This window comes from Callithrix jacchus, chromosome 1, assembly GCF_049354715.1.
Source record: "Callithrix jacchus isolate 240 chromosome 1, calJac240_pri, whole genome shotgun sequence".
NCBI lineage: Eukaryota > Metazoa > Chordata > Mammalia > Primates > Cebidae > Callithrix > Callithrix jacchus.
The window spans coordinates 171,160,982-171,186,772 of NC_133502.1; the positions used below are offsets into that span (position 1 = coordinate 171,160,982).

The window sequence follows — 25,791 nt, forward strand, 5'->3', positions numbered from 1 at the left end:
CTCATCATTTTTTTTTTTTTTAATTTTTTATTGGATTATAGGTTTTGGGGTACATGAGCAGAGCATGCAAGACAGTTGCGTAGGTACACACATGGCAGTGTGCTTTGCTTTTCTTCTCCCCTTCACCCACATTTGGCATTTCTCCCCAGGCTATCCCTCCCCACCTCCCCCTCCCACTGGCCCTCCCCCTCTCCCCCCAATAGACCCCAGTGTTTAGTACTCCCCTTTCTGTGTCCATGTGTTCTCATTTTTCATCACCCACCTATGAGTGAGAATATGCGGTGTTTCATTTTCTGTTCTTGTGTCAGTTTGCTGAGGATGATGTTTTCCAGATTCATCCATGTCCCTACAAACGACACGAACTCATCATTTCTGATTGCTGCATAATATTCCATGGTGTATATGTGCCACAGAACTCATCATTTTTAATTGCTGCATAATATTCCATGGTGTATATGTGACACATTTTCCCAATCCAGTCTATCATCGATGGGCATTTGGGCTGGTTCCAGTTCTTTGCTATTGTAAACAGTGCTGCAATAAACATTCGTGTGCATGTGTCCTTATAGTAGAACGATTTATAGTCCTTTGGAATATACCCAGTAATGGGATTGCTGGGTCAAATGGAATTTCTATTTCTAAGGCCTTGAGGAACCACCACACTATCTTCCATAATGGTTGAACTAATTTACACTCCCACCAACAGTGTAAAAGTGTTCCTATTTCTCCACATCCTCTCCAACATCTGTTATCTCCAGATTTTTTAATAATCACCATTCTCACTGGCGTGAGATGGTATCTCAATGTGGTTTTGATTTGCATCTCTCTAATGACCAGTGATGATGAGCATCTTTTCATATGTTTGTTGGCCTCATGTATGCCTTTTTTGTAAAGTTCATATCCTTTGCCCATTTTTGAATGGGCTTGTTCATTTTTTTCCTGTAAATCTGTTTGAGCTCTTTGTAAATTCTGGATATCAGCCCTTTGTCAGATGGGTAGACTACAAAAACTTTTTCCCATTCTGTTAGTTGCTGATTCACTCTAGTGACTGTTTCTTTTGCCATGCAGAAGCTGTGGAGTTTCATTAGGTCCCATTTGTCTATTTTGGCTCTTGTTGCCAATGCTTTTGGTGTTTTGTTCATGAAGTCCTAGCCTACTCCTATGTCCTGGATGGTTTTGCCTAGATTTCCTTCCAGGGTTTTTATGGTGCCAGGTCTTATGTTTAAGTCTTTAATTCATCTGGAGTTAATTTTAGTGTAAGGTGTCAGGAAGGGGTCCAGTTTCTGCTTTCTGCACATGGCTAGCCAGTTTTCCCAACACGATTTATTAAACAGAGAATCCTTTCCCCATTGCTTGTTTTTGTCAGGTTTATCAAAGATTGTATGGTTTTAGATATGTTCTGTTGCCTCTGATGCCTCTGTTTTGTTCCATTGGTCTATATCTCTGTTTCAGTACCAGTACCATGCTGTTTTGATTACTGTAGCCTTGTAGTATAGTTTGAAATCCGGTAGTGTGATGCCCCCCGCTGTGTTCTTTTTGCTTAGAATTGACTTGGTGATGGGGGCTCTCTTTTGGTTCCATATGAAGTTCATGGTGGATTTTTCCAGTTCTGTGAAGAAAGTCAATGGTAGCTTGATGGGGATAGCATTGATTCTGTAAATTATGTTGGGCAGTATAGCCATTTTCACTATATTAATTCTTCCTAATCATGAACATGGAATGTTTTCCATCTGTTTGTGTCCTCTCTTATTTCGTTGAGCAGTGGTTTGTAGTTTTCCTTGAAGAGGTCCCTTAGATTCCTTGTGAGTTGTATTCCTAGGTATTTTTTTCTTTGTGTAGCAATTGTGAATGGCAGTTCGTTCTTGATTTGGCTCTCTTTAAGTCTGTTATTGGTGTATAAGAATGCTTTGGTGTAATTTTTGCACATTGATTTTATATCCTGAGACTTTGCTGAAGTTGCTTATCAGTTTCAGGAGTTTTTGGGCTGAGGCGATGGGGTCTTCTAATTATATTATCATGTCATCTGCAAATAGAGACAATTTGGCTTCCATCTTTTCTGTTTGAATACCCTTTATTTCTTTTTCTTGCCTGATTGCTCTGGCTAGAACTTCCAGTACTATATTGAATAGGAGTGGTGAAAGAGGGCATTCTTGTCTAGTGCCGGATTTCAAGGGGAATGCTTCCAGTTTTTGCCCATTCAGTATGATATTGGCTGTTGGTTTGTCGTAAATAGCTTTTATTATTTTGAGACACGTTCTACCGATACCGAGTTTATTGAAAGTTTTTAGCATAAAGGGCTGTTGAATTTTGTCAAATGCCTTCTCTGCGTCAACTGAGATAATCATGGTTTTTTGTTTTTCGTTCTGTTTATGTGGTGAATTACATTTATAGACTTGTGTATGTTGAACCAGGCTTGCATCCCTGGGATGAATCCTACTTGATAATGATGGATAAGTTTTTTAATGAGCTGTTGCAATTGGCTTGCCAGTATTTTATTGAAGATTTTTGCATCTATGTTCATCATGAATATTGGCCTGAAGTTTTCTTTTCTTGTTGGATCTCTGCCAGGTTTTGGGAACAGGATAATGTTGGTCTCCTAAAATGATTTGGGAAGGAGTCCCTCTTTTTGGATTATTTGGAATAGTTTCAGAAGAAATGGTACCAGCTCCTCTTTGTGTGTCTGGTAGAATTCAGCTGTGAACCCATCTGGACCTGGGCTTTTTTTGTGTGGTAGGCTCTTAATTGCTGCCTTGACTTCAGACTTTGTTATTGGTCTATTCATAGTTTCGGCTTCCTCCTGGTTTAGGCTTGGGAGGACACAAGTGTCCAGGAATTTATCCATTTCTTCCAGTTTACTAGTTTATGTGCATAGCATTGTTTGTCATATTCTCTGATGATGGTTTGAATTTCTGTGGAATCTGTGGTGATTTCCTTTTTATCGTTTTTTTATTGCATCTATTTGGTTGTTCTCTCTTTTCTTTTTTATCAATCTGGCTAGTAGTCTGTCTATTTTGTGGATCTTTTCAAAAAACCAGCTCATGGATTTATTGATTTTCTGAAGGGGTTTTCATGTCTCAATCTCCTTCAGTTCAGCTCTGATCTTAGTTATTTCTTGTCTTCTGCTAGGTTTTGAGTTTTTTTTTTTATCTTCCTCCTCTATCTCTTTCAATTTTGATGATAGTGTGTCAATTTTGGATCTCTCCACTCTTCTCATATAGGCACTTATTGCTATATATTTTCCTCTGGAGACTGCTTTAAATGTGTTCCAGAGATTCTGGTATGTTGTGTCTTCATTCTCATTGGTTTTGAAGAACTTCATTATTTCTGCCTTTATTTCATTGTTTATCCAGTCAACATTCAAGAGCCAGTTGTTTAGTTTTTATGAGGCTGTGTGGTTCTGGGTTAGTTTCTGAATTCTGAGTTCTAACTTGATTGCACTATGGTCTGAGAGACTGTTTGTTATGATTTCAGTTGTTTTGCATTTGCTGAGGAGTGCTTTACTTCCTATGATGTGGTCAATTTTAGAGTAGGTGTGATGTGGTGCTGAGAAGAATGTATATTCTGTGGATTTGGGGTGGAGAGTTCTGTAAATGTCTATCAGGTTTGCTTGTTCGAGGTCTGAGTTCAAGCCCTAGATATCCTTGTTAGTTTTCTGTCTGGTTGATCTGTCTAATATTGACAGTGGAGTATTAAAGTCTCCCACTATTATTGTGTAGGAGTTTAAGTCTCTTTGTAAGTCATTAAGAACTTGCCTTATATATCTGGGTGCTCCTGTATTGGGTCCATATATATTTAGGATCGTTAGCTCTTCTTGTAGTATTGATCCTTTTACCATTATGTAATGACCTGCTTTGTCTGTTTTGATCTTCGTTGCTTTAAAGTCTATTTTATCAGAGATGAGAATTGCAACTCCTGCTTTTTTTTTTTGCTCTCCGTTGGCTTGGTAAATCTTCCTCCATCCCTTTATTTTGAGCCTTTGTGTATACTTGCATGTGAGATGGGTTTCCTGGATACAGCACACTGCTGGGTTTTGGCTTTTTATCCAATTTGCCAGTCTGTGTCTTTTGATTGGTGCATTTAGCCCAGTTACATTTAGGGTTAATATTGTTATGTGCTAATTTGATACTGCCATTTTGATGCTAGCTGGCCATTTTGCTAATTAGTTGATGTAGATTCTTCATTTTGTTGATGCTCTTTAGCATTTAGTGTGTTTTTGGAATGGCTGGTACTGGTTGCTCCTTTCTATGTGTACTGCCTCTTTAAAGCAGGCCTGGTGGTGACAAAATCTCTGAGTACTTGCTTGTTCACAAAGGATTTTATTTTTCCTTCATTTATGAAGCTCAGTTTGGCTGGATATGTAATTCTGGGTTGAAAGTTCTTTTCTTTAAGGATGTTGAATATTGGCCCCCACTCTCTTCTGGCTTGTAGAGTTTCTGCCGAGAGATCTGCTGTGAGTCTCATGGGCTTTCCTTTGTGGGTGACCCAACCTTTCTCTCTGGCTTCCCTTAGTATTTTCTCCTTCATTTCAACCCTGCTGAATCTGACGATTATGTGCCTTGGGGTTGCTCTTCTTGCAGAGTATCTTTGTGGTGTTCTCTGTATTTCCTGGATTTGAGTGTTGGCCTGCCTTGCTAGATTGGGGAAATTTTCCTGGATAATATCCTGAAGATTATTTTCCAGCTTGAATTCGTTCTCTTCATCACCTTCTGGTACACCTATCAAACGTAGGTTAGGTCTCTTCACATAGTCCCACATTTCTTGGAGACTTTGTTTATTCCTTTTTGCATTTTTTACTCTAATCTTGGTTTCTCGTTTTATTTCATTGAGTTGATCTTCGACTTCTAATATTTTTTCTTCTGCTTGGTCAATTCGGCTGTTGAACCTTGTGCATGCTTCGTGAAGTCCTCATGTTGTGTTTTTCAGCTCCTTCAATTCATTCATATTTCTCTCTAAGTTATCCATTCATGTTGTCATTTTCTCGAATCTTTTTTCATATCTTTTTTCAAGGTTCTTAGTTTCTTTGCATTGATTTAGAACATGTTGTTTTAGCTCACCGAATTTTCTCATTACCCACTTTCTGAAGTCTGATTTTGTCATTTCATCACAGTCATTCTCCGTCCAGCTTTGTTCCCTTGCTGGTGAGGAGTTTTGGTCCTTTGTAGGAGGCGAGGTGTCCTGGTTTCGGGTGTTTTTTTCCTTTTTGCACTGGTTTCTTTCCAACTTTGTGGATTTATTCACCTGTCGTCTGAGTAGTTGCTGACTTTTCGATTTGGTCTCTGAGTGGATGCCCAGATTGTTGATGATGAGGTATTTCTGTTACTTGATTTTCCTTCTACCAGTCTAGCCCCTCCGCTGTACGACTGCTGAGGTCCACTCCAGGCCCTGCTTGTCTGGGGTACACCTGTAGCAGCTGCAGAACAGTGAAGGATGCTACCAGTTTCTGCTTCTGCTATCTTTGTCCCAGAATGATGCCCACCAAATGTCAGTCTGATCAGTCCTTTTGAGATGACTCTTTGGATATACAGGGGTCAGGGAGCTGCTTGAGGAGATGGTCTGTACTTTATAGGAGCTCAAATGCTGAGCTGTGAGCTCCGCTGTTCATTCAGGGCTGTTAGGCTGCTACGTTTAAGTCTGCTGCAGCAGAACTCATAAAACCCCTTTTTTTCCTCAGATGCTCTGTCTCAAGGAGTTGGGGCTTTCTTTATGAGTGTCCGTTGCACTATCCTGCCCAGCTAGAAGGCAGTCTAGTCACTATTTGCCTGCAGAGGCTCTGTCCTGCTGATGTGGGGTCCACCCTGTTGCTGCAGGCTCTGCCCTGCAGCCACAGTCTCTGCCCTGCTGCCACAGGCTCTGCCCTGTGGCGGAGTCTCTCTGTTATGGTGGGTTGCCTTGGCAACAGCAGGCTGCGTCAGCAATGGGAGTGTTTCTCATTAGAGGCGGATTGCCTTGGTAATGGTGGATGCCCCTTCCCCACCGAGCTGCACCGTCCTGGGTTCAGCTGTGCCCACAGTGAAACTCTACACCCGGAGCATTTTGCATCACCATTTTGTTTGTCCCTATGGGGGTGAAACCCACTGAGCCTGCTCACCTGGCTCCCTGCCTCACAGCGCCTTTCTTTTTTTTTTTTTAAGTTGAACAGTTGGCTCTCTCCCAGGTGTTTCAGTCATTCTCTTTTAGGTCACCGAGATCTGTGTGATTTCCCATGCAGCAACCCACTGCACTGGCTCAAACGCCACTTCCCAGGAATCTCCTGGTCTGGCTCACTGCCCAAGTCCCATTTAATCAGATGGATATGCTAATCTGCCCTCCCAAATCTCAGATTGCCAGTTTAACAGGGCACCCGGACCAGTGAGGTTTGTGCAGGGTGTTGTGGAGTGCCGCTGCACTGCGGCGCTGGCCGAAGCAGCCACACCAGCCAAAACAGCTGTGCTGGCGTCCTGTGTCTCTCCTACACCTGGGAATTCCCCATTCTGTGGGCAACAAAGATCCGTCTGGAAATGCGGCTTCGACTCACCCTCTGCATGTTCACTGAGAGCTGCGATCCTGAGTTGTTCTTACCATGCCATCTTGAATCCCCCTGCTTTTTTTTTTTTTTTGTAGAGATGAAGTGTTACTATTTTGCCCAGGCTGGCACTGAACTCCTGGCCTCAAGTGATTCTCCTGCCTTGGGCTCCAAAAGTGCTGGAATTATAGGAACAAACCACCATGCTCTGCCCTAAAGCTACTTTAAAATATTAATCTTACTTTTAAAAAATAAACTAAGAACCGAATGCAGTTGGGGCAATAACAGAAAAATGATGGTAAATCTCACAGTATGTATGATGAGTCATCCAAAGATATATTTTTGATATTGTCAGTGAAATATAAACTTCAGTACAATTTTGAAAAATGTAAATATGACCAGCCATTAAATAAAAGTAAGATTCATAAGCCTCTAGATATCTTAGTGGGGGAAAAGACAATAAAACAATGTGAAATGCAATACAAATTATGAGAAACTATGTGCTAAAATAAGATCATATACTGTCTCTGAGTAACCTCACATCTAGAAGTAATCCAAAATATGGAAAAAGTGCATTCTTATTAATTGCAACAAAAAGGAGACAACATTAATTCACAGAAGAAAATAAATAGTGGAGTATTCACTCAGTGTTTATTGTAGAAGTTAAGAGATTGCATCCCTGCTGCACTCAGCTTCTAACCTACTAGGCAAACAAAAAGGGTTGCGTCAGGATCAAAGATTTATTAACAGCAAATCTATCTGTCAGTTAGGGTTGCTATAGCAAATTAACATAGACTAGGTAGTTTAAACAATATTTATTTCTTGCAGTTCTGGAAGCTGGAAAGTCTAAGATCAAGGTGAGGGCAGATCTAGTGGCTGGTGAGGGCATGCTTCCTGGTTTTCAGACAGCCATCTTCTCATTGTATCCTCAGACAGTTGAGAACCAGAGAGATAGTATAAAGAAGCTCTCTTCAACCTCTTCTTGAAAGGGCACTAATTCCATTCACAAGGGCTCCATCCTCACAACCCAATTATCACCCAAAGGCTCCCACCTCCTAAGACCATCATCTAGGAGGTTAGGGTTTCAACGTATGGATCTTGGAGGGACCCAGACATTCATTTCAGAACAGAATGCCTCTTCTCCTCCTGCCAATTGAGGATAATTTCCCCTTAACCTTTCCTGATCCTGGACAGAGAGAGCAGAAGCATGACTATTTGTAGTCACATTAGTTCACACAGCCATGGTTCACAACCATGGCTTTGCACCTGGAGAGAATCATAAAATATCCCTGTCTGGGCCCACCCCTAGTGATTCTGTATTAATTGGTTTGTGGTATGACCTGGGCATCAGTATACTTTTAGACCTATTATGTGTTTCTGATATGCTGTGGGTTGCTCTGTGCCACTGACACAGAAGATTGAAGACAGAGAAGAGAATTCAGGGAGCAGAACCAGGATTCCAGAGAAAATGCATAATTTGATGATAAATAAAAAATATATCTTTTTCACCAGTGCTATACAATCTGTGAACTTTTCCAGCAAAAAATAACATAGTTGTCAATGAGTGCTTATGAATATCTGTACCTGTTCTGTGACCAGCTGCTTTGGGAAATAATTAATAAATATATAATGTAGTCTTTTCTCTCTTCAACAGTATAATCCAATCTCAAAGATGCTGATGGACTTGTATAATGGACCATAATCATAACAACCTTTCTCTGTTATTTAAGAGTTTACAAAGCAAAATCACATGCACAATTTGAGAAGTGTAATTAATTTGTGAGAGAAGTAATTCATGTATTTAAATCATCTCTGGGAAAACCAAGGCTCACAGATGCAAAACCTCAGTCAAAATGACACAGTGAGAAAGTGATGGGATTGAGTTAAACAAAAGTGGATGAAGCATGCTGACTTTAAATCCAATGCACATGGGCTGCATATGTGCTGATTTATGCAGTGTGCTCTCTAAGATTAACACAATGAACAATGGAAGAGATTGATAGCAGGGAGGTCCATTTGTAATTTGCATAGGACATGATAAAGATCTAGATGAGGCTATGAAAACTGAGCACAGTTCAATTTGGAGAGGAAATATGGAATACAAGCCACAGGATATTTGAAGACAGATGAGCAAGGTTTGACTCCAAGCAAGTAACTTCTTCTCTCTGTGCCTCATGGTGGTAAGAACAGCAATTACTTCATCACCTTGCTGACAGACATCGGTGAGTTAATATGTGGAGATATCCTAAAACAGTGTCTGACACACAGTAGGTGCTATATAAAAGCTATTACTACTATCCAAACTCAAGAGGCTTTAGGAGGATTAATTAATAAGCTTCAAAACACATCACATTAAGCCAATGGTCTTGACTGTAACTACCTGTTAGAATAATTTGGGGAACAAATTACAAATACTGAAGCCTAAGCTTTACCTCATAGCAACTGGATCCAAAACTCCCAGGTGATTCTAATGCATAGTGAAAGGTGAAAAGCACTGATACAGACAGAGAATTGGGGTTGACTTACTGGAACGTTAGATATCAGTGGTGATTATGACAATAAATGAAAAGCTGTGGAAATGAATCTACTGTGAGAATTTAATTTCCCAGATTTTCATTGCAAGATGATAGTAATTTGAAAAAAGAAGTGATATATTAAGAGTAGATGAGTTCTGTAACAGGATAAGATAAGCATAGGTAAGGTGCCTAAGACTTAAAGTAGAAGGAACAGATGTCACACAGGGGTACAGAAAAGATGGAGCGACATTAGAGAATACCAATAATACAATGTCAAGGGAGTGAGGCATGAGCGTGAGGTGATGGTTCCCAAAAACTATGCCAGAACTCACAGGCAGATAATCTAGATTCGGCATTGAAATTAGAACACTGGATGTTAGCAGTAGCTCAAGAAAGAATGTTTGAGTGAACAGAAGATGCTTAGTCAGGGGAATATAGAAATTGTGCCTGGAATGGGGAGATCCCAGGGATCGAGGTAGTGCCTATGGGATGGGGATGAAGGGGCTTATAGAGGAATAGAGATGGAGGTCAGCACACTCAGTAAGGAGAAGAAGCAGAGAAGACCAGATCTTGCCTGGACCAATCATGCTGAAGTTGTCCCAAGAAGAGTGCTCTGTGATTGTCAAAGTGCCTTCTAGAGTTCTTATAACTCTGGAAACTATAGATGTCCTGGAAATCCTCAGCACAGGAAACCCTGTTTACAATTAAATTACAACCTGTTTGAGTGAAGCTGCATCTCAAGTGGAGTGAAGGGCAAAAATCAGTGCATAAAGGTGAAAATTGAGTACCCTCAAAATTACTATTTTAATCTTTTAAAAAGCACCAAAGTAGAGACCAATTGTTCAGCTGCCAAAAAGCTATAAGCAAAGTGCCAATTTTTTCATCAGTGTTAAGATAGTTCACTGTTCTTTCTTTTATGCAATGAAGTAGTTATCTTGCATTTTTCTACCTACATTTTATTATTGATGCACATTAATTTAAAATATATAAAATAGAACTCATATGCATCAGAGTTAGAAGTTCGCAATATATGAAACCCATGGACATTAGGGCAAACTTACAATATAGTAGAATCATCATTATCATTTCACACTCACTTGGGGACATATTTTTGCTCATTGAATGGAATAGGCAGTGTATTTGACAGTCCTATTTTTCTTTTTTCTTAAATTTATTTATTACACTTTAAGTTCTACAGTTACATGTGCAGAATGTGCAGGTGTGTTACACAGGTATACTCGTGCCACAGTGGTTTGCTGCATCCATCACCCCGTCATCTACATTAGGTATTTCTCCTAATGCTATCCCTCCCCAATCCCTCCACACCCTGCTATCCCTCCCCTAGCCCCTTCCCCAACAACACGCTCCAGTGTGTGATATTCCCCTCCCTGCATCCATGTGTTCTCATTGTTCAACATCCACTTATGAGTGAGAACATGAAGTGTTTGGTTTTCTGTTCCTGAGACAGCCCTATTTGTCTAAACTGTTGTCTTCCCTTACTTTCTGATATACACAGACACACTCCCACAAGAACACACACCAACTTAAATGTGATGATGACTAACTCCACTGCCCTTCCTTTAGTCCATAGTTTCACAATCCTATCCTCATATTCCCTCAGAACTCTAAAATTAAAACTACCCAGACTTGGTAATTCATTTTTATCCACTTTGATAAAATGATGGAGGGTGCCCAGAGCTATCCTAAGGGAGCCCTGATCTTATGTGTTTATGAATGTGGAATGTTCCTGGCTCTATCAAAGCACAACATTGACAAGAGCCCAATCTGGAGTTCCTTAAATTATCTAAGCCCTCCATCCCTCTGATCTCCCCAAAACCAACTCTGCTTAGAATAGGCCCATGACTTTTCTTACCTATCCAATATGGCCCACAGCAGGCTAATCAGGGGTCTACCTTCCCCCATTCAAGCAGCCTGTGGAATGCACCCTTGACATCCTTATTGCAGAGGCTGTATACAAAAGGGTTGGCCAGAGGTGTAATGGCAGTATACATGACTGAAGCCACCATGTCCTGATGCTGAGAGTTCTGGGAGGGAGGCTGGAAGTAGACCCAAACGATGGTGCCATAGAGGAAACCAACCATGGTGAGGTGGGATCCACAGGTGGAGACTGCTCAGCAGCGACCAGCAGCTGAAGGTAAACGTAGAATAGTGGCCCCAATTTGAACATAAGAGAGTACAATGAGGGCACAGGGGCCCAGCATAAGGAAGCCACCCTCAAGGAATATGGCCAGCTCATTAGAATGTGTGTCAGAACAAGAGGCTCAAAGAAATGGCCGGTGGTCACAAAAGAAGTGAGGAAGGTTAACATTGCCCCTAGTATCCCCAGTCCAGCAAAGGGGCAGGACAAGTCCCACATGCAGCATGGTGTGCAGTACAGACACAACCCAGCTCAGCGCTAGTAAGCAGGCACACCATTGGTGATTCATTACCGAAGCATAGTGAAGGGGGTCACAGATGGCCACATAGCGATCCAGAGCCATGACAGCAATGACAAGTGTATCTGCAACCCCAAATGCATAGAAGAAAAAGAACTGAGCCAAGCAGTGGGCCGCGGGAATGGTTGGGTAATCAGAGACCAGATGGGCCAGCAACTGGGGCAGCGTGACTGTGGATAACCCCATGTCTATCACAGAGAGGCCACGAAGCAGATAATACATGGGTGAGTGGAGTCTGGAGTCCTGGGAGATGAGCAGCACCAATGTCACATTCCCCAATATAGTGGTCAGGTAAACAGCCAAGAACAGGAAGAAGAGAAGAGTGTGGGAGATGTTAGTTCTCGAGAACCTAAGGAGCAAGAAGACCGGAGAGTGTGAAGCATTAGGGGCACAGCTCATGATGAGTGATGGTCAGCCTGCCTGAAAGACAGTTTAAGTCAAAAAGAAACTCATGGGTCAGATGTTAGGGATCATAACATTTCTATTTAATTCCATTATGTTACTCAAGATCATTAAAGACCTAGATTCAACCTTGACCATCTATGCTCCCTCTCTAAGGTCTAGGATTTCACTCCCTTAATGTATTTATTTCCTCCTTTATTTCTTCCTTTTCACCCACTCTAGTGGCTTGTTCCATCTAATTCACAAGCGCTACTAAAGTCCTTCCCACAGTGAAAAACTCTTCATTCATTCTTGTCTTTTCATCCTACTATTTATCTTTTTCCAGTGGCAGACTTCGTGAAAGAATTATCTATACTCACTGTCTCCAGTTCCTTATCTTCTATTCCCACCTCACTCCACTGCAATCCTCATGATTTCTTCTCTCTGAACCTGTATGGAAAATAACATACTATTAAAACACATACCATATAAAGAAATAGTTCTTTTGACACAGCTGAATTGTTTACATTTCCTCTAGGATGTAGAACAAGACAAGGATGTCCACTTTTACCACTCCTATTCAACATAGAACTAGAAGTTCTAGCCAGAGAAATTCGACCAATGAAATAAATGAAAGTCACCCAAATTGGAAAAGAGGAAGCCAAATTATCCATGTTTGCTGATAACACGATCTCATATTTAGAAAAACCTAACAACTACCAAAACACTATTAGATGTGATACTGCTTTAGAAGGTTATGTAATTACTTGTTCTTTCTCTTTATTTCCAGTTAGTTAGCAGCATTATCATTTTCTGCCTGATGCACAAACAAAAAACTGAAGGAATCACTCCATCATCTCCCACATCCAATCACTCCTTACCTTCTATGTTTTCCCCTAAATACATTCTTTGCCACTACAAATATTTAGGTTTTAGCATTTCTAACCAATACTAATTTCTACAACTTCATTACTGGTTTCTCTACTTATCCCTGCTGATAGGTCTTCTATACTAAAACTAGAATAAAACTTTCAGCTTGTGACTGTTTAAATACTCAGGGACTTCAGAATAAAATCCACATGGCTTAATCTGTCTTATATGGAAATTTTATTATTAGTACCTAACTTCTCTTAGGATTATACTGAGTCACATACTCAGTGTTTTTGCTTTTGTTTTTTTAGACAGAGTCTTGCCCTGTTGCCCAGGCTGTAGTGTAGCAGTGTGATCTTGGCTCACTGCAACCTCCATCTCCCAGGGTCAAGCGATTCTCCTGCCTCAGCCTCCTGAGGACCTGGGACAACAGGCACATGCCCCCATGCCCAGCTCACTTTGTATTTTTAGTAAAGATGGGTTTCACCATGTTGTCTAGGCTGGTCCCAAGCTCCTGATCTCGTGATCTGCCCACCTAGACCTCCTAAAGTGCTAAGATTATAAAGATGAGCCATTTTTAAATCTCAAACATGATAAGTTCTCACACCCTCCACATCTTCCCATTATTTTGAGAATTTGAACTTTCTGAAATATGAGGTACGTAATATAATCATATACACACACCCACTCAATACAGATAGAAATTTAGAGAAAATAAATGGTCATACTTTAAAAATCACAACTGAACTTTCAAGAATGTAAGGGAAATACAAGAGTCTAAAATCAAAGAGGAATATGAAAAATTAATATCTAAAAACTGTGATGGTGGAGGTAGTGATGTCAGGCAGGATGTAGTGAGTAGGTTCAAGGGCATAACACCAGTCTTCATAGCCCACAGGCTTGATTAGTAATACCCATGTGGAATAGGAGATGAGAACTTAAACCATATGAGGCAGGAGATAGAGACTACCACATAAATTCAGGACATTCAAAAGGCTAAACTTTCAGTGAAAGGGTATACACAAACAGGAAAACACACACACAGACACATACACATGTACACACACACAGGCTATGTGAGAACAAAGGAAAATTTAGATCTCTCAGCCTAGACTACATAGAAGGAAAAGTGTTTCCCATGAGAATGCAGTTATGGATCTTCACCATACAAGGAGTGGATAATGCTACTTTACAAAACACATACAATTCTATAACGCTCAAAATAAAAAATTAACATAAAAATTATCCTCTTACAGGTAAAAGCATTGGAGTACCTTATAGAAGTGAACATAAAACTTCTCCTCAGAGATTTATAGACTCTAGACTTTACAGGAAACCCACAAACAGAAACCCACCAAAGATGAGCTCACAATTCAAAATTACAAAAGACACATAATATCTATTTATTGTGAATACATTCATCAATCAAAAGATTAATCTCCTGTTAAATGTCATAAAATTAACCAACATGTTAAGGATTATACATTATGTTTAAAGTACATAGCATCTAAGAGAGAAAATAAAGATTATAATAAAGAAGATATCAAAAAGATAAAACATATTTTTAAAGACCCAAAAAAGAATTACTAGAAAATAAAAATATTCACATTCAAATGAAAAACTCAATGGATGGCTTAGACAGTGGCTGAAGAGAGATGTTAGTTCTTTTTTTAAAAAAAAAAAACTTATTTTCATAGGTTTTGGTGAAACACATGGTGTTTGGTTACGTGAGTAAGTTCTTTGTGGTGATTTGTGAGATTCTGGTGCACCCATCACCTGAGCAGTGTACACTGATCACAGTTTGTGGTCTTTCATCCCTCACTCCCCTCTGGCCCCTTCCCCCAAGTCCCCAAAGTCCATTGTATCATTTTTTGCCTTCACATCCTTATAGCTTGCTTCCTACCTATGAGTGAGAACTTTCAATGTTTGGTTTTCCATTCCTGAGTTACTTCACCTAGAATAATCAAGAGAAATTAATTCTAAGAAAAATGCCCAGAAGACAGTACAAAGCGGCCAAGATGTAGATAATATGAAGGGGGTTTGTATCAGTCCACTTTCACCCTGCTAATAAAGACACACCTGAAACTGAGAAACTTACAAAAGAAAGAGGTTTAATGGACTTACAGTTCCGCATGGCTAGGGATACCTCACAATCATGGCAGATGGTGTAAGACACATCTCACATGGTGCCAGACAAGAGAAGAGAGGTTGTGCAGGGAAACTCCCCTTTATAAAACCATCAGATCTTGTGAGACTTATTTACTATCATGAGAACAGCACAGGACAGACCTGCCCCCGTGATTCAATCACCTCCCACCCAGGCCCTCCCACAACAAGTGGGAATTCAAGATGAGATTTGGGGTGGGAACACAGCCAAATTATATCAAGAGTTAAGAATTTCAGGGAACAAAATAAGAAGACCCACTATATATCAAATAACTCCAAGGAAAAAAACTGGATATCTACATACAAAAGAATGGAATTGGACACTTATCTTACACTGTTCACTAAAATCAACTCAAAATGGATTAAAAACCTAAACATAAGACCTGAAACCATAAAATTCCAAGAAGAAAATACAAGGGGAAGACTCTTTGACATTGGTTTTGGCAATGATTTTCTGGGTATCACACCAAATGCTCAGGCAACAAAAGCAAAAATAAACAAGTGAGACTACATCAAACTAAAAAGCTTCTGCACAGCAAAGGAAACAAGAGAATGAAAAGGCAGACTGAAAGAAAATATTTGCAAACAATACATGTGATAAGAAGTTAATATCCAATATTAAATATGCTTTAAAACTTATACTCAATAGCAAAATAATAACCAGGTTTAAAATGGTGGCTCATGCCTATAATCCCAGAACTTTGGGAGGCTGAGGCAGCTGGACCACTTGAGACCAGGAGTTTGAGACCAGCCTGGCCAACATGGCAAAACTTAGTCTATACCAAAAATACAAAAATTAGCCAGGCTTGTTGGTACACACCTGTGGTTCCAGCTACTTGGGAGGCTGAAGCAGGAGAATTTCTTGAACCCAGAGGCAGAGGTTGCAGTAAGCTGAGATCACACCACTGCACTCCAGCTTGGGTGACAGAGTAAGACTGTGTCTCAATAAGGGTGCTGGGGGTGGGGAGGCACAAAGAACCTTTATTAGTTCACTTTTACACTGCTATAAAGAAATGCCTGAGACTGGGTAATTTATAAAGGAAAGAGGTTTAATTGACTCACAGTTCCACACAGCTGGGGAGGCTTCAGGAAGCCTGCAATCATGGCAGAAGGCAAAGAAGCAAGTACCTTCTTCACAAGGCAGCAGGAGAGAGAAACTGCAGGGGAAACTGCCACTTATAAAAAAAAAAAAACCATAGCATCTCCTGAGAACACACTATCACGAGACCAGCATGAGGGAAACCACCCCCAATCACCTCCCACCAGGGCCCTCCCTCAACGTGTGGGGATTACAATTAGAGATGAGGTTTGGGTGGGGACACAGAGCCAAACCATATCAGAACCTGAATAAATATTTCTCCAAAGATATAAAATAGCCATAGGTATATGAAAGTGTGCTCAACATCACTAATAATCAGGGAAATGAAAATCAAAATCACAATGACACAGCTAACACCTCACATCTACTAGGATGGTTATTATGCAAAATAACGAGAAGAAATAAGAAATGTTGGCAAGGATGTAAAGGAAAGGGAACACCTGCACATTGTTGGTAGGAATGTAAACTGGTGCATCCATTATGGAAAACAGTACAGAGGGTCTTCAAAAACTTAAAAACAGAACTACCAGGTGACCCAGCAATCCCTCTCCTGGATATATACCCAGAGGAAAATAAATCAGCACCTTATAGAGATACCCGCATTCCCATGTTCACTGCAGCATTACTCACAATAGCTGAAATATGGAAACAACCTAAGTGTCTTTTAATAGACAAATCACTAACAAAATTGTGGATTATTGTTTAGCCTTTTACAAGGAAGAGATTCTGCCCTTTTTGTGATAACATGGATAAACCTGGAGGATATTAAGTGAAACAAGCCAGGCACACGCAGACAAAAATACATAATGTTACTTTTCTGCAGAATCTTTTTTTTTAAATTTTTTATTGCATTTTAGGTTTTGGGGTATATGTGCAGAACATGCAAGACAGTTGCATAGGTACACACATGGCAGGGTGTTTTGCTTCCTTTCTCCCCTTTACCCACATTTGGCATTTCTCCCCAGGCTATCCCTCCCCACCTCCCCCTCCCACTGGCCCTCCCCTTTTCCCCTCAATAGACCCCAGAGTTTAGTACTCCCCTTTCTGTGTCCATGTGTTCTCATTTTTGATCACCCGCCTATGAGTGAGAATATGCGGCGTTTCATTTTCTGTTCTTGTGTCAGTTTCCTGAGGATGATGTTCTCCAGATTCATCCATGTCCCTACAAACGACACAAACTCATCATTTCTGATTGCTGCATAATATTTCATGGTGTATATGTGCCACATTTTTTCCAATCCAGTCTATTATCAATGGGCATTTGGGTTGATTCCAGGTCTTTGCTATTGTAAACAGTGCTGCAATGGACATTCGTGTACATGTGTCCTTATAGTAGAACGATTTATAGTCCTTTGGATACACACCAAGTAATGGGATTGCTGGGTCAAATGAAATTTCTATTTCTAAGGCCTTGAGGAATCGCCACACGGTCTTCCACAATGGTTGGACTAATTTACACTCCCACCAACAGTGTAAAAGTGTTCCTTTTTCTCCACATCCTCTCCAGCATCTGTTGTCTCCAGATTTTTTAATGACCACCATTCAACTGGCGTGAGATGGTATCTCAATGTGGTTTTGATTTGCATCTCTCTGATGACCAGTGACGATGAGCAATTTTTCATATGATTGTTGGCCTCATATATGTCTTCTTTCGTAAAGTGTCTGTTCATATCCTTTGCCCAATTTTAAATGGGCTTGTTTGCTTTTTTTCTGTAAATCTGTTTGAGTTCTTTGTAAATTCTGGATATCAGCCCTTTGTCAGATGGGTAAATTGCAAAAATTTTTTCCCATTCTGTTGGTTGCCAATTCACTCTAGTGACTGTTTCTTTTGCTGTGCAGAAGCTGTGCGGTTTCATTAGGTCCCATTTGTCTATTTTGGCCTTTGTTGCCAGTGCTTTTGGTGTTTTGTTCATGAAGTCCTTGCCTACTCCTATGTCTTGGATAATTTTGCCTAGATTTTCCTCTAGGGTTTCTATGGTGCCAGGTCTTATGTTTAAGTCTTTAATCCATCTGGAGTTAATTTTGGTGTAAGATGTCAGGAAGGGGTCCAGGTTCTGCTTTCTGCACATGGCTAGCCAGTTTACCCAACACCATTTGTTGAACAGGGAATTCTTTCCCCATTGCTTGTTTTTGTCGGGTTTATCAAAGATTGTATGGTTGTAGATATGTTCTGTTGCCTCTGATGCTTCTGTTCTGTTCCATTAGTCTATATCTCTGTTTTGGTACCAGTACCATGCTGTTTTGATTACTTTAGCCTTGTAGTATAGTTTAAAATCCGGTAGTGTGATGCCCCCCGCTGTATTCTTTTTGCTTAGAATTGACTTGGCTATGGGGGCTCTCTTTTGGTTCCATATGAAGTTCATGGTGGTTTTTTCCAGTTCTGTGAAGAAAGTCAATGGTAGCTTGATGGGTATAGCATTGATTCTGTAAATTACTTTGGGCAGTATAGCCATTTTCACAATATTAATTCTTCCTAACCATGAACATGGAATGTTTCTCCATCTGTTCGTGTCCTCTCTGATTTCGTTGAGCAGTGGTTTGTAGTTCTCCTTGAAGAGGTCCCTTACATTCCTTGTGAGTTGTATTCCAAGGTATTTTATTCTTTTTGTAGCAATTGTGAATGGCAGTTCCTTCTTGATTTGGCTTTCCTTAAGTCTGTTATTGGTGTAGACGAATGCTTGTGATTTTTGCACATTGATTTTATATCCAGAGACTTTGCTGAAGTTGTTTATCAGTTTCAGGAGTTTTTGGGCTGAGGCGATGGGGTCTTGTAGGTATACTATCATGTCGTCTGCAAATAGACAATTTGGCTTCCACCTTTCCTCTTTGAATACCCTTTATTTCTTTTTCTTGCCTAATTGCTGTGGCTAGAACTTCCAGTACTATATTGAATAGGAGTGGTGAAAGAGGGCATCCTTGTCTAGTGCCGAATTTCAAAGAAAATGCTTCCAGTTTTTGCCCATTCAGTATGATATTGGCTGTTGGTTTGTCATAAATAGCTTTTATTACTTTGAGATACATTTCATTGATACAGAGTATATTGAGGGTTTTTAGCATAAAGGGCTGTTGAATTTTGTCAACTGCATTCTCTGCGTCAATTGAGAAAATCATGTGGTTTTTGTTTTTGGTTCTGTTTATGTGGTGAATTATGTTTATAGACTTGCGTGTGCTGAATCAGACTTGCATCCCCAGGATGAATCCTATTTGCTCATGATGGATAAGTTTTTTGATTTGCTGTTGCAATCGGCTTGCCAATATTTTATTGAAGATTTTGCATCTATGTTCATCATGGATATTGGCCTGAAGTTTTCTTTTCTTGTTGGGTCTCTGCCGGGTTTTGGTATCAGGATGATATTGGTCTCATAGAATGATTTGGGAAGGATTCCTTCTTTTTGGATTATTTGGAATAGTTTCAGAAGGAATGGTACCAGCTCCTCTTTGTGTGTCTGGTAGAATTCGGCTGTAACCCGTCTGGACCTGGGCTTTTTTTGTGTGGTAGGCTCTTAATTTCTGCCTCAATTTCTGCCCTTGTTATTGGTCTATTCATAGTTTCAGCTTCCTCCTGGTTTAGGCTTGGGAGGACACAGGAGTCCAGGAATTTATCCATTTATTCCAGGTTTACTAGTTTATGCACATAGAGTTGTTTGTAATATTCTCTGATGATGGTTTGAATTTCTGTGGAATCTGTGGTGATTGCCTCTTTATCATTTTTTATTGCATCTATTTGGTTGTTCTCTCTTTTCTTTTTAATCAATCTGACTAGTGGTCTGTCTATTTTGTTGATTTTTTCAAAAAACCAGCTCTTGGATTTATTGATTTTTGGAGGGTTTTTTGTGTCTCAATCTCCTTCAGTTCAACTCTGATCTTAGTTATTTCTTGTCTTCTGCTGGGTTTTGAGTTTTTTGATCTTGCTTCTCTAGCTCTTTCAATTTTGATGATAGGATGTCAATTTTGGATCTCTCCATTCTTCTCATATGGGCACTTATTGCTATATACATTCCTCTAGAGACTGCTTTAAATGTGTCCCAGAGATTCTGGCATGTTGTGTCTTCGTTCTCATTGGTTTCGAAGAACTTCTATATTTCTGTCTTCATTTCGTTGTTTATCCAGTCAACATTCAAGAGCCAGTTGTTCAGTTTCCATGAAGCTGTATGGTCCTGGGTTTGTTTTTGAATTTTGAGTTCTAACTTGATTGCACTATGGTCTGAGAGGGTGTTTGTTATGATTTCAGTTGTTTTGCATTTGCTGAGCAGTGCTTTACTTCCAATTATGTGGTCAATTTTAGAGTAGGTGTGATGTGGTGCTGAGAAGAATGTATATTTTGTGGATTTGGGGTGGAGAGTTCTGTAAATGTCTATCAGGTTTGCTTGCTCCAGGTCTGAGTTCAAGCCCTGGATATCCTTGTTGATTTTCTGTCTGGTCGATCTGTCGAATATTGACAGTGGAGTGTTAAAGTCTCCCACTATTATTGTGTGGGAGTCTAAGTCTCTTTGTAAGTCATTAAGAACTTGCCTTATGTATCTGGGTGCTCCTGTGTTGGGTCCATATATGTTTAGGATCGTTAGCTCTTCTTGTTGTATCAATCCTTTTACCATTATGTAATGGCCTTCTTTGTCTCTTTTGATCTTTGTTGCTTTAAAGTCTATTTTATCAGAGTCGAGAATTGCAACTCCTGCTTTTTTTTGCTCTCCATTTGCTTGGTAAATCTTCCTCCATCCCTTTATTTTGAGCCTTTGTGTATTCTTGCATGTGAGATGGGTTTCCTGGATACAGCACACTGATGGGTTTTGGATTTTTATCCAATTTGCCAGTCTGTGTCTTTTGATTGGTGTATTTAGTCCATTTACATTTAGGGTTAATATTGTTATGTGTGAATTTGATACTGCCATTTTGATGCTAGCTGGCTGTTTTGCCCGTTAGTTGTTGTAGATTCTTCATTATGTTGATGCTCTTTAGTATTTAGTGTGATTTTGGAATGGCTGGTACTGGTTGTTCCTTTCTATGTGTAGTGCCTCTTTCAGGAGCTCTTGTAAAGCAGGCCTGGTGGTGACAAAAATCTCTGAGTACTTGCTTTGTCGCAAAGGATTTTATTTTTCCTTCACTTCTGAAGCTCAGTTTGGCTGGATATGAAATTCTGGGTTGAAAGTTCTTTTCTTTAAGAATGTTGAATATCGGCCCCCACTCTCTTCTGGCTTGTAGAGTTTCTGCCGAGAGATCTGCTGTGAGTCTGATGGGCTTCCCTTTCTGGGTGACCTGACCTTTCTCCCTGGCTGCTCTTAGTATTTTCTCCTTTATTTCAACCTTGTTGAATCTGATGATTATGTGCCTTGGGGTTGCTCTTCTTGTGGAATATCTTTGTGGTGTTCTCTGTATTTCCTGCATTTGAGTGTTGGCCTGTCTTGCTAGGTGGGGGAAATTTTCCTGGATGATGTCCTGAAGAGTATTTTCCAGTTTGGATTCATTCTCTTTGTCACATTCTGGTACACCTATCAAATGTAGGTTAGGTCTCTTCACATAGTCTCACATTTCTTGGAGACTTTGTTCATTCCTTTTTGCGCTTTTTTCTCTGATCTTGATTTCTCATTTTATTTCATTGAGTTCATCTTTGACTTCTTATACTCCTTCTTCTGTTTGGTCAATTCCGCTATTGAAACTTGTGCATGCTTCGCAAAGTTCTCGTATTGTGTTTTACAGCTCCTTTAATTCATTCATATTCCTCTCTAAGTTATCCATTCTTGTTATCATTTCCTCAAATCTTTTTTCATATCTTTTTTCAAGGTTCTTAGTTTCTTTGCATTGATTTAATACATGTTCTTTTAGCTCAGAGAAGTTTCTCATTATCCACCTTGTGAAGTCTAATTTTGTCATTTTGTCACAGTCATTCTCCATCCAGTTTTGTTCCCTCGCTGGTGAGGACTTTTGGTCCTTTCTTGGTGGCGAGGTGTTCCGGTTTCAGGCGTTTTCCTCCTTTTTGCGCTGGTTTTTTCCCATCTTTGTGGATTTATCCACCTGTCGTCTGTGTAGTTGCTGACTTTCCGATTGGGTCTCTGAGTGGACACCCAGATTGTTGATGATGAAGTATTTCTGTTACTTGTTTTTCCTTCTACCAGTCTAGCCCCTTCGCTGTACGACTGCTGAGGTTTACTCCAGGCCCTGCTTGTCTGGGGTGCACCTATAGCAGCTGCGGAACAGTGAGGGATGCTACCAGTTTCTTTTTCTGCTATCTTTGTCCCAGAATGATGCCTGCCTAATGTCAGTCTTTTTGATATAGAGGGGTCAGGGAGCTGCTTGAGGAGACAGTCTGTACTTTTAGGACCTCAAGTGCTGAGCTGTGAGCTCTGTTGTTCATTCAGAACTGTTAGGCTGCTATGTTTAATTCTGCTGCAACATAACTCATAAAAAAAACCCTTTTTTTCTCAGATGCTCTGTCTGGGGGGGTTTGGGTCTTTCCTTGTTAGTGTCTGCCATGCTGTCCTGCCCAGCTAGGAGGCAGTCTAGTCACTATTTGCCTGCCGAGGCTCCGCCCTGCTGGTGTGAGGTTCATTCTGTTGCTGCAGGCTCTGCCCTTCTGCTGCGGTCTCTGCCCTGCTGCCACAGGCTACGCCTTGTGGCGGAGTCTCTCTGTTTTAGCAGGTTGCCTCTGCAATGGCAGGCTGTGTCAGCAATGGGCGTGTACCTCAGTAGGGGCGGTTTGCCTCGGTAATGGCGGGAGCCCCTCCCCCATGAACTGCGGCCTCAGGGAACCCCTCCACGGGGAGCGTTTGGAATTGCCATTTTGTTTGTCCCACTGCGCTACCCCAAACGGTGTCACCCTGGAATCTCCTGGGCTGGCTCACTGTCCAACTCCCATTCAGCCTCAAGTTCAGCCCTCTTAAGTCTCAGGTTGCCAGCCCAACAGGGCACCCAGATGAGCATGGTTTGTGCGGACTGCTGTGTAGCGCCGCCACAGCGCAGGCCGCCACCGTACTGGCCGCTGGCTGCGCCAGCCAAAACCTCTGCCTCGCGTCCCGCGTCTCCTCTATACCTAGAAATTTCCCCGTTCTGTGGGCAACAAAGATCCGTCTGGAAATGCGGCCCTGACTCACCCCTTCCGCACATTGACTGCGAGCTTCAATCGTGGGTTGTTCTCATAGCGCCATCTTTAAAAAATATAATTTTTAAAAAAGAAAGATGAAGAAGAGAGAGGAGCATAATTGTGGATTAGAATTAAGAAAATAATTAGGGCAGAGGGGAGGACTCAAGATGGCGCTGTGAGAACAACCCAGGATTAAAGCTCTCGGTCAATCCACGGAGAGGTGAGTCAGAGCTGCATTTTCAGACTGATCTTTGTTGCCCACAGAATGGGGAAATTTCCAAGTATAAAGGAGACGCAGGACGCCAGGCAGAGTTTCTGCCTGGTGAAGCCGGCAGCCGGAGTGGCGGCGGCCAGCCCTACCCAGCGCTCCCCACAGGGCGCGCTTGTCCGGGTGCCCTGTTGAACCGGCAACCTGAGACTTCAGAGGGCTGAAGTTGAGACTGAACAGGACTTGGACAGTGGGCCAGCCCAGGGGATTGCAGGGACACAGCATTTGGGGTAGCGCAGTGGGACGAACAAAACGGTGATTCCAAATGCTCCCCGTGGAGACGGTCCCAGAGATGCTCCGTGGGAAAGGGGTGTCCACCATTACCGAGGCAACCCGCCCCTACTGAGATACACGCCCACTGCTGACATAGCGAGCCATTGCCGAGGCAACCCGCCCCTACTGAGATACACGCCCACTGCTGACGCAGCCTGCCATTGCCCAGGCAACCGGCTAAAACAGAGAGACTCTGACACAGGGCCATGGTTTCTGCCAATGGCGGAAACCGCAGTAAAAGAGCAGAGCCTGCAGCAACAGGGCGAACCTCACAACAACAGGGCGGAGCCTCGGGAGGCAAATACTGACCAGACTGCCTCCTAGGTGGTCAGGACACCTCAACAGACATCCAAAATTAAAGTCCCAACCCCCCAAGACAGAGCATTTGAGAAAAAAAGTGTTTTTTAATGAGCTCTGTTGCAGCAGAATCAAACATAGCAGCCTAACAGCCCTCAATGAACAACAGAGCTCACAGCTCAGCAATTGAGCTCCTATAAAGTACAGACTGTCTCCTCAAGCAGCTCCCTGACCCCTCTATATCCAAAAAACTGACATTTGGCAGGCATCATTCTGGGACAAAGATAGCAGAAAAAGAAACTGGTAGCATACCTCACTGTTCAGCAGCTGCTATAGGTGCACCCCAGACAAGCAGGGCCTGGAGTGGACCTCAGCAGTCGTACAGCAAAGGGGCTAGACTGGTAGAAGGAAAACCAAGTAACAGAAATACTTCATCATCAACAATCAGGGTGTCCACTCAGAGACCCAATAGAAAAGTCAGCAACTACGCAGACGACAAGTCGATAAATCCACAAAGATGGGAAGAAACCAGCCCAAAAAGGAGGAAAACACCTGAAACCAGAACACCTCGCCTCCTAGAAAGGACCAAAACTCCTCACCAGCAAGGGAACAAAGCTGGATGGAGAATGACTGTGACGAAATGGCAGAATTAGACTTCAGAAGGTGGATAATGAAAAACTTCTGTGAGCTAAAAGAACATGTATTAAATCAATGCAAAGAAACAAAGAACCTTGAAAAAAGATTTGAGGAAATGATAACAAGAATGGATAACTTAGAGAGGAATATGAATGAATTAAAGGAGCTGAAGAACACAATAGGAGAACTTCACGAAGCATGCACAAGTTTCAATAGCAGAATTGACCAAGCAGAAGAAAGAACATCTGAAGTCCAAGATCAACTCAACGAAATAAAATGAGAAACCAAGATCAGAGAAAAAAGCGCAAAAAGGAATGAACAAAGTCTCCAAGAAATGTGGGACTATGTGAAGAGACCTAAACTACATTTGATAGGTGTACCAGAAGGGGATAAAGAGAATGAATCCAAGCTGGAAAATACTCTTCAAAACATTATCCAGGAAAATTTCCCCCACCTAGCAAGACAGGCCAACACTCAAATACAGAGAACACCACAAAGATATTCTGCAAGAAGAGCAACCCCAAGCCACATAATTGTCAGACTCAACAAGGTTGAAATGAAGGAGAAGATACTAAGGGCAGCCAGAGAGAAAGGGCGGGTCACCCACAAAGGGAAGCCCATCAGACTCACAGCAGATCTCTCGGCAGAAACACTACAAGCCAGAAGAGAGCAGGGGACAATATTCAACATTCTTAAAGAAAAGAACTTTCAACCCAGAATTTCATATCCAGCCAAACTGAGCTTCAGAAGTGAAGGAAAAATAAAATCCTTTGCAAACAAGCAAGTACTCAGAGATTTTGTCACCACCAGGCCTGCTTTACAAGAGCTCCTAAAAGAGGCACTACACATAGAAAGGAACAACCAGTACCAGCCATTCCAAAATCACATTAAATGCTAAAGAGCTTCAACATAATGAAGAATCTACAACAAATAACGGGAAAAACGGCCACTTAGCATCAAAATGGCAGTATCAAATTCACACATAACAATATTAACCCTAAATGTAAATGGACTAAATGCACCAATCAAAAGACACAGACCGGAAAATTGGATAAAAATCCAAAACCCATCAGTGTGCTGTATCCAGGAAACCCATCTCACATGCAAGAATACACAAAGGCTCAAAATAAAGGGATGGAGGAAGATTTACCAAGCTAATGGAGAGCAAAAAAAAAAGCAGGAGTTGCAATTCTCGACTCTGATAAAATAGACTTTAAAGCAACAAAGATCAAAAGAGACAAAGAAGGCCATT

At 41.2% G+C, this 25,791-nt stretch overlaps 2 protein-coding genes across 2 annotated transcripts in view; both read right to left on the bottom strand.

Annotated features, from left to right (window-relative positions):
* Positions 1-25,791, bottom strand: part of LOC103794845 (olfactory receptor 1L8) — a 390,653-nt gene that overhangs the window by 119,300 nt on the left and 245,562 nt on the right. The window contains 1 exon segment of the mRNA XM_054236625.2: positions 12,236-12,305. The gene's annotated coding sequence lies outside the window, so the exon portion shown is untranslated.
* OR1B1 (olfactory receptor family 1 subfamily B member 1) lies at positions 228-12,225 on the bottom strand. Its single transcript, XM_009002471.5, is given in 1 exon segment — positions 228-12,225. A coding segment is annotated over 1 exon segment (954 nt). The 5' UTR covers positions 11,874-12,225; the 3' UTR covers positions 228-10,919.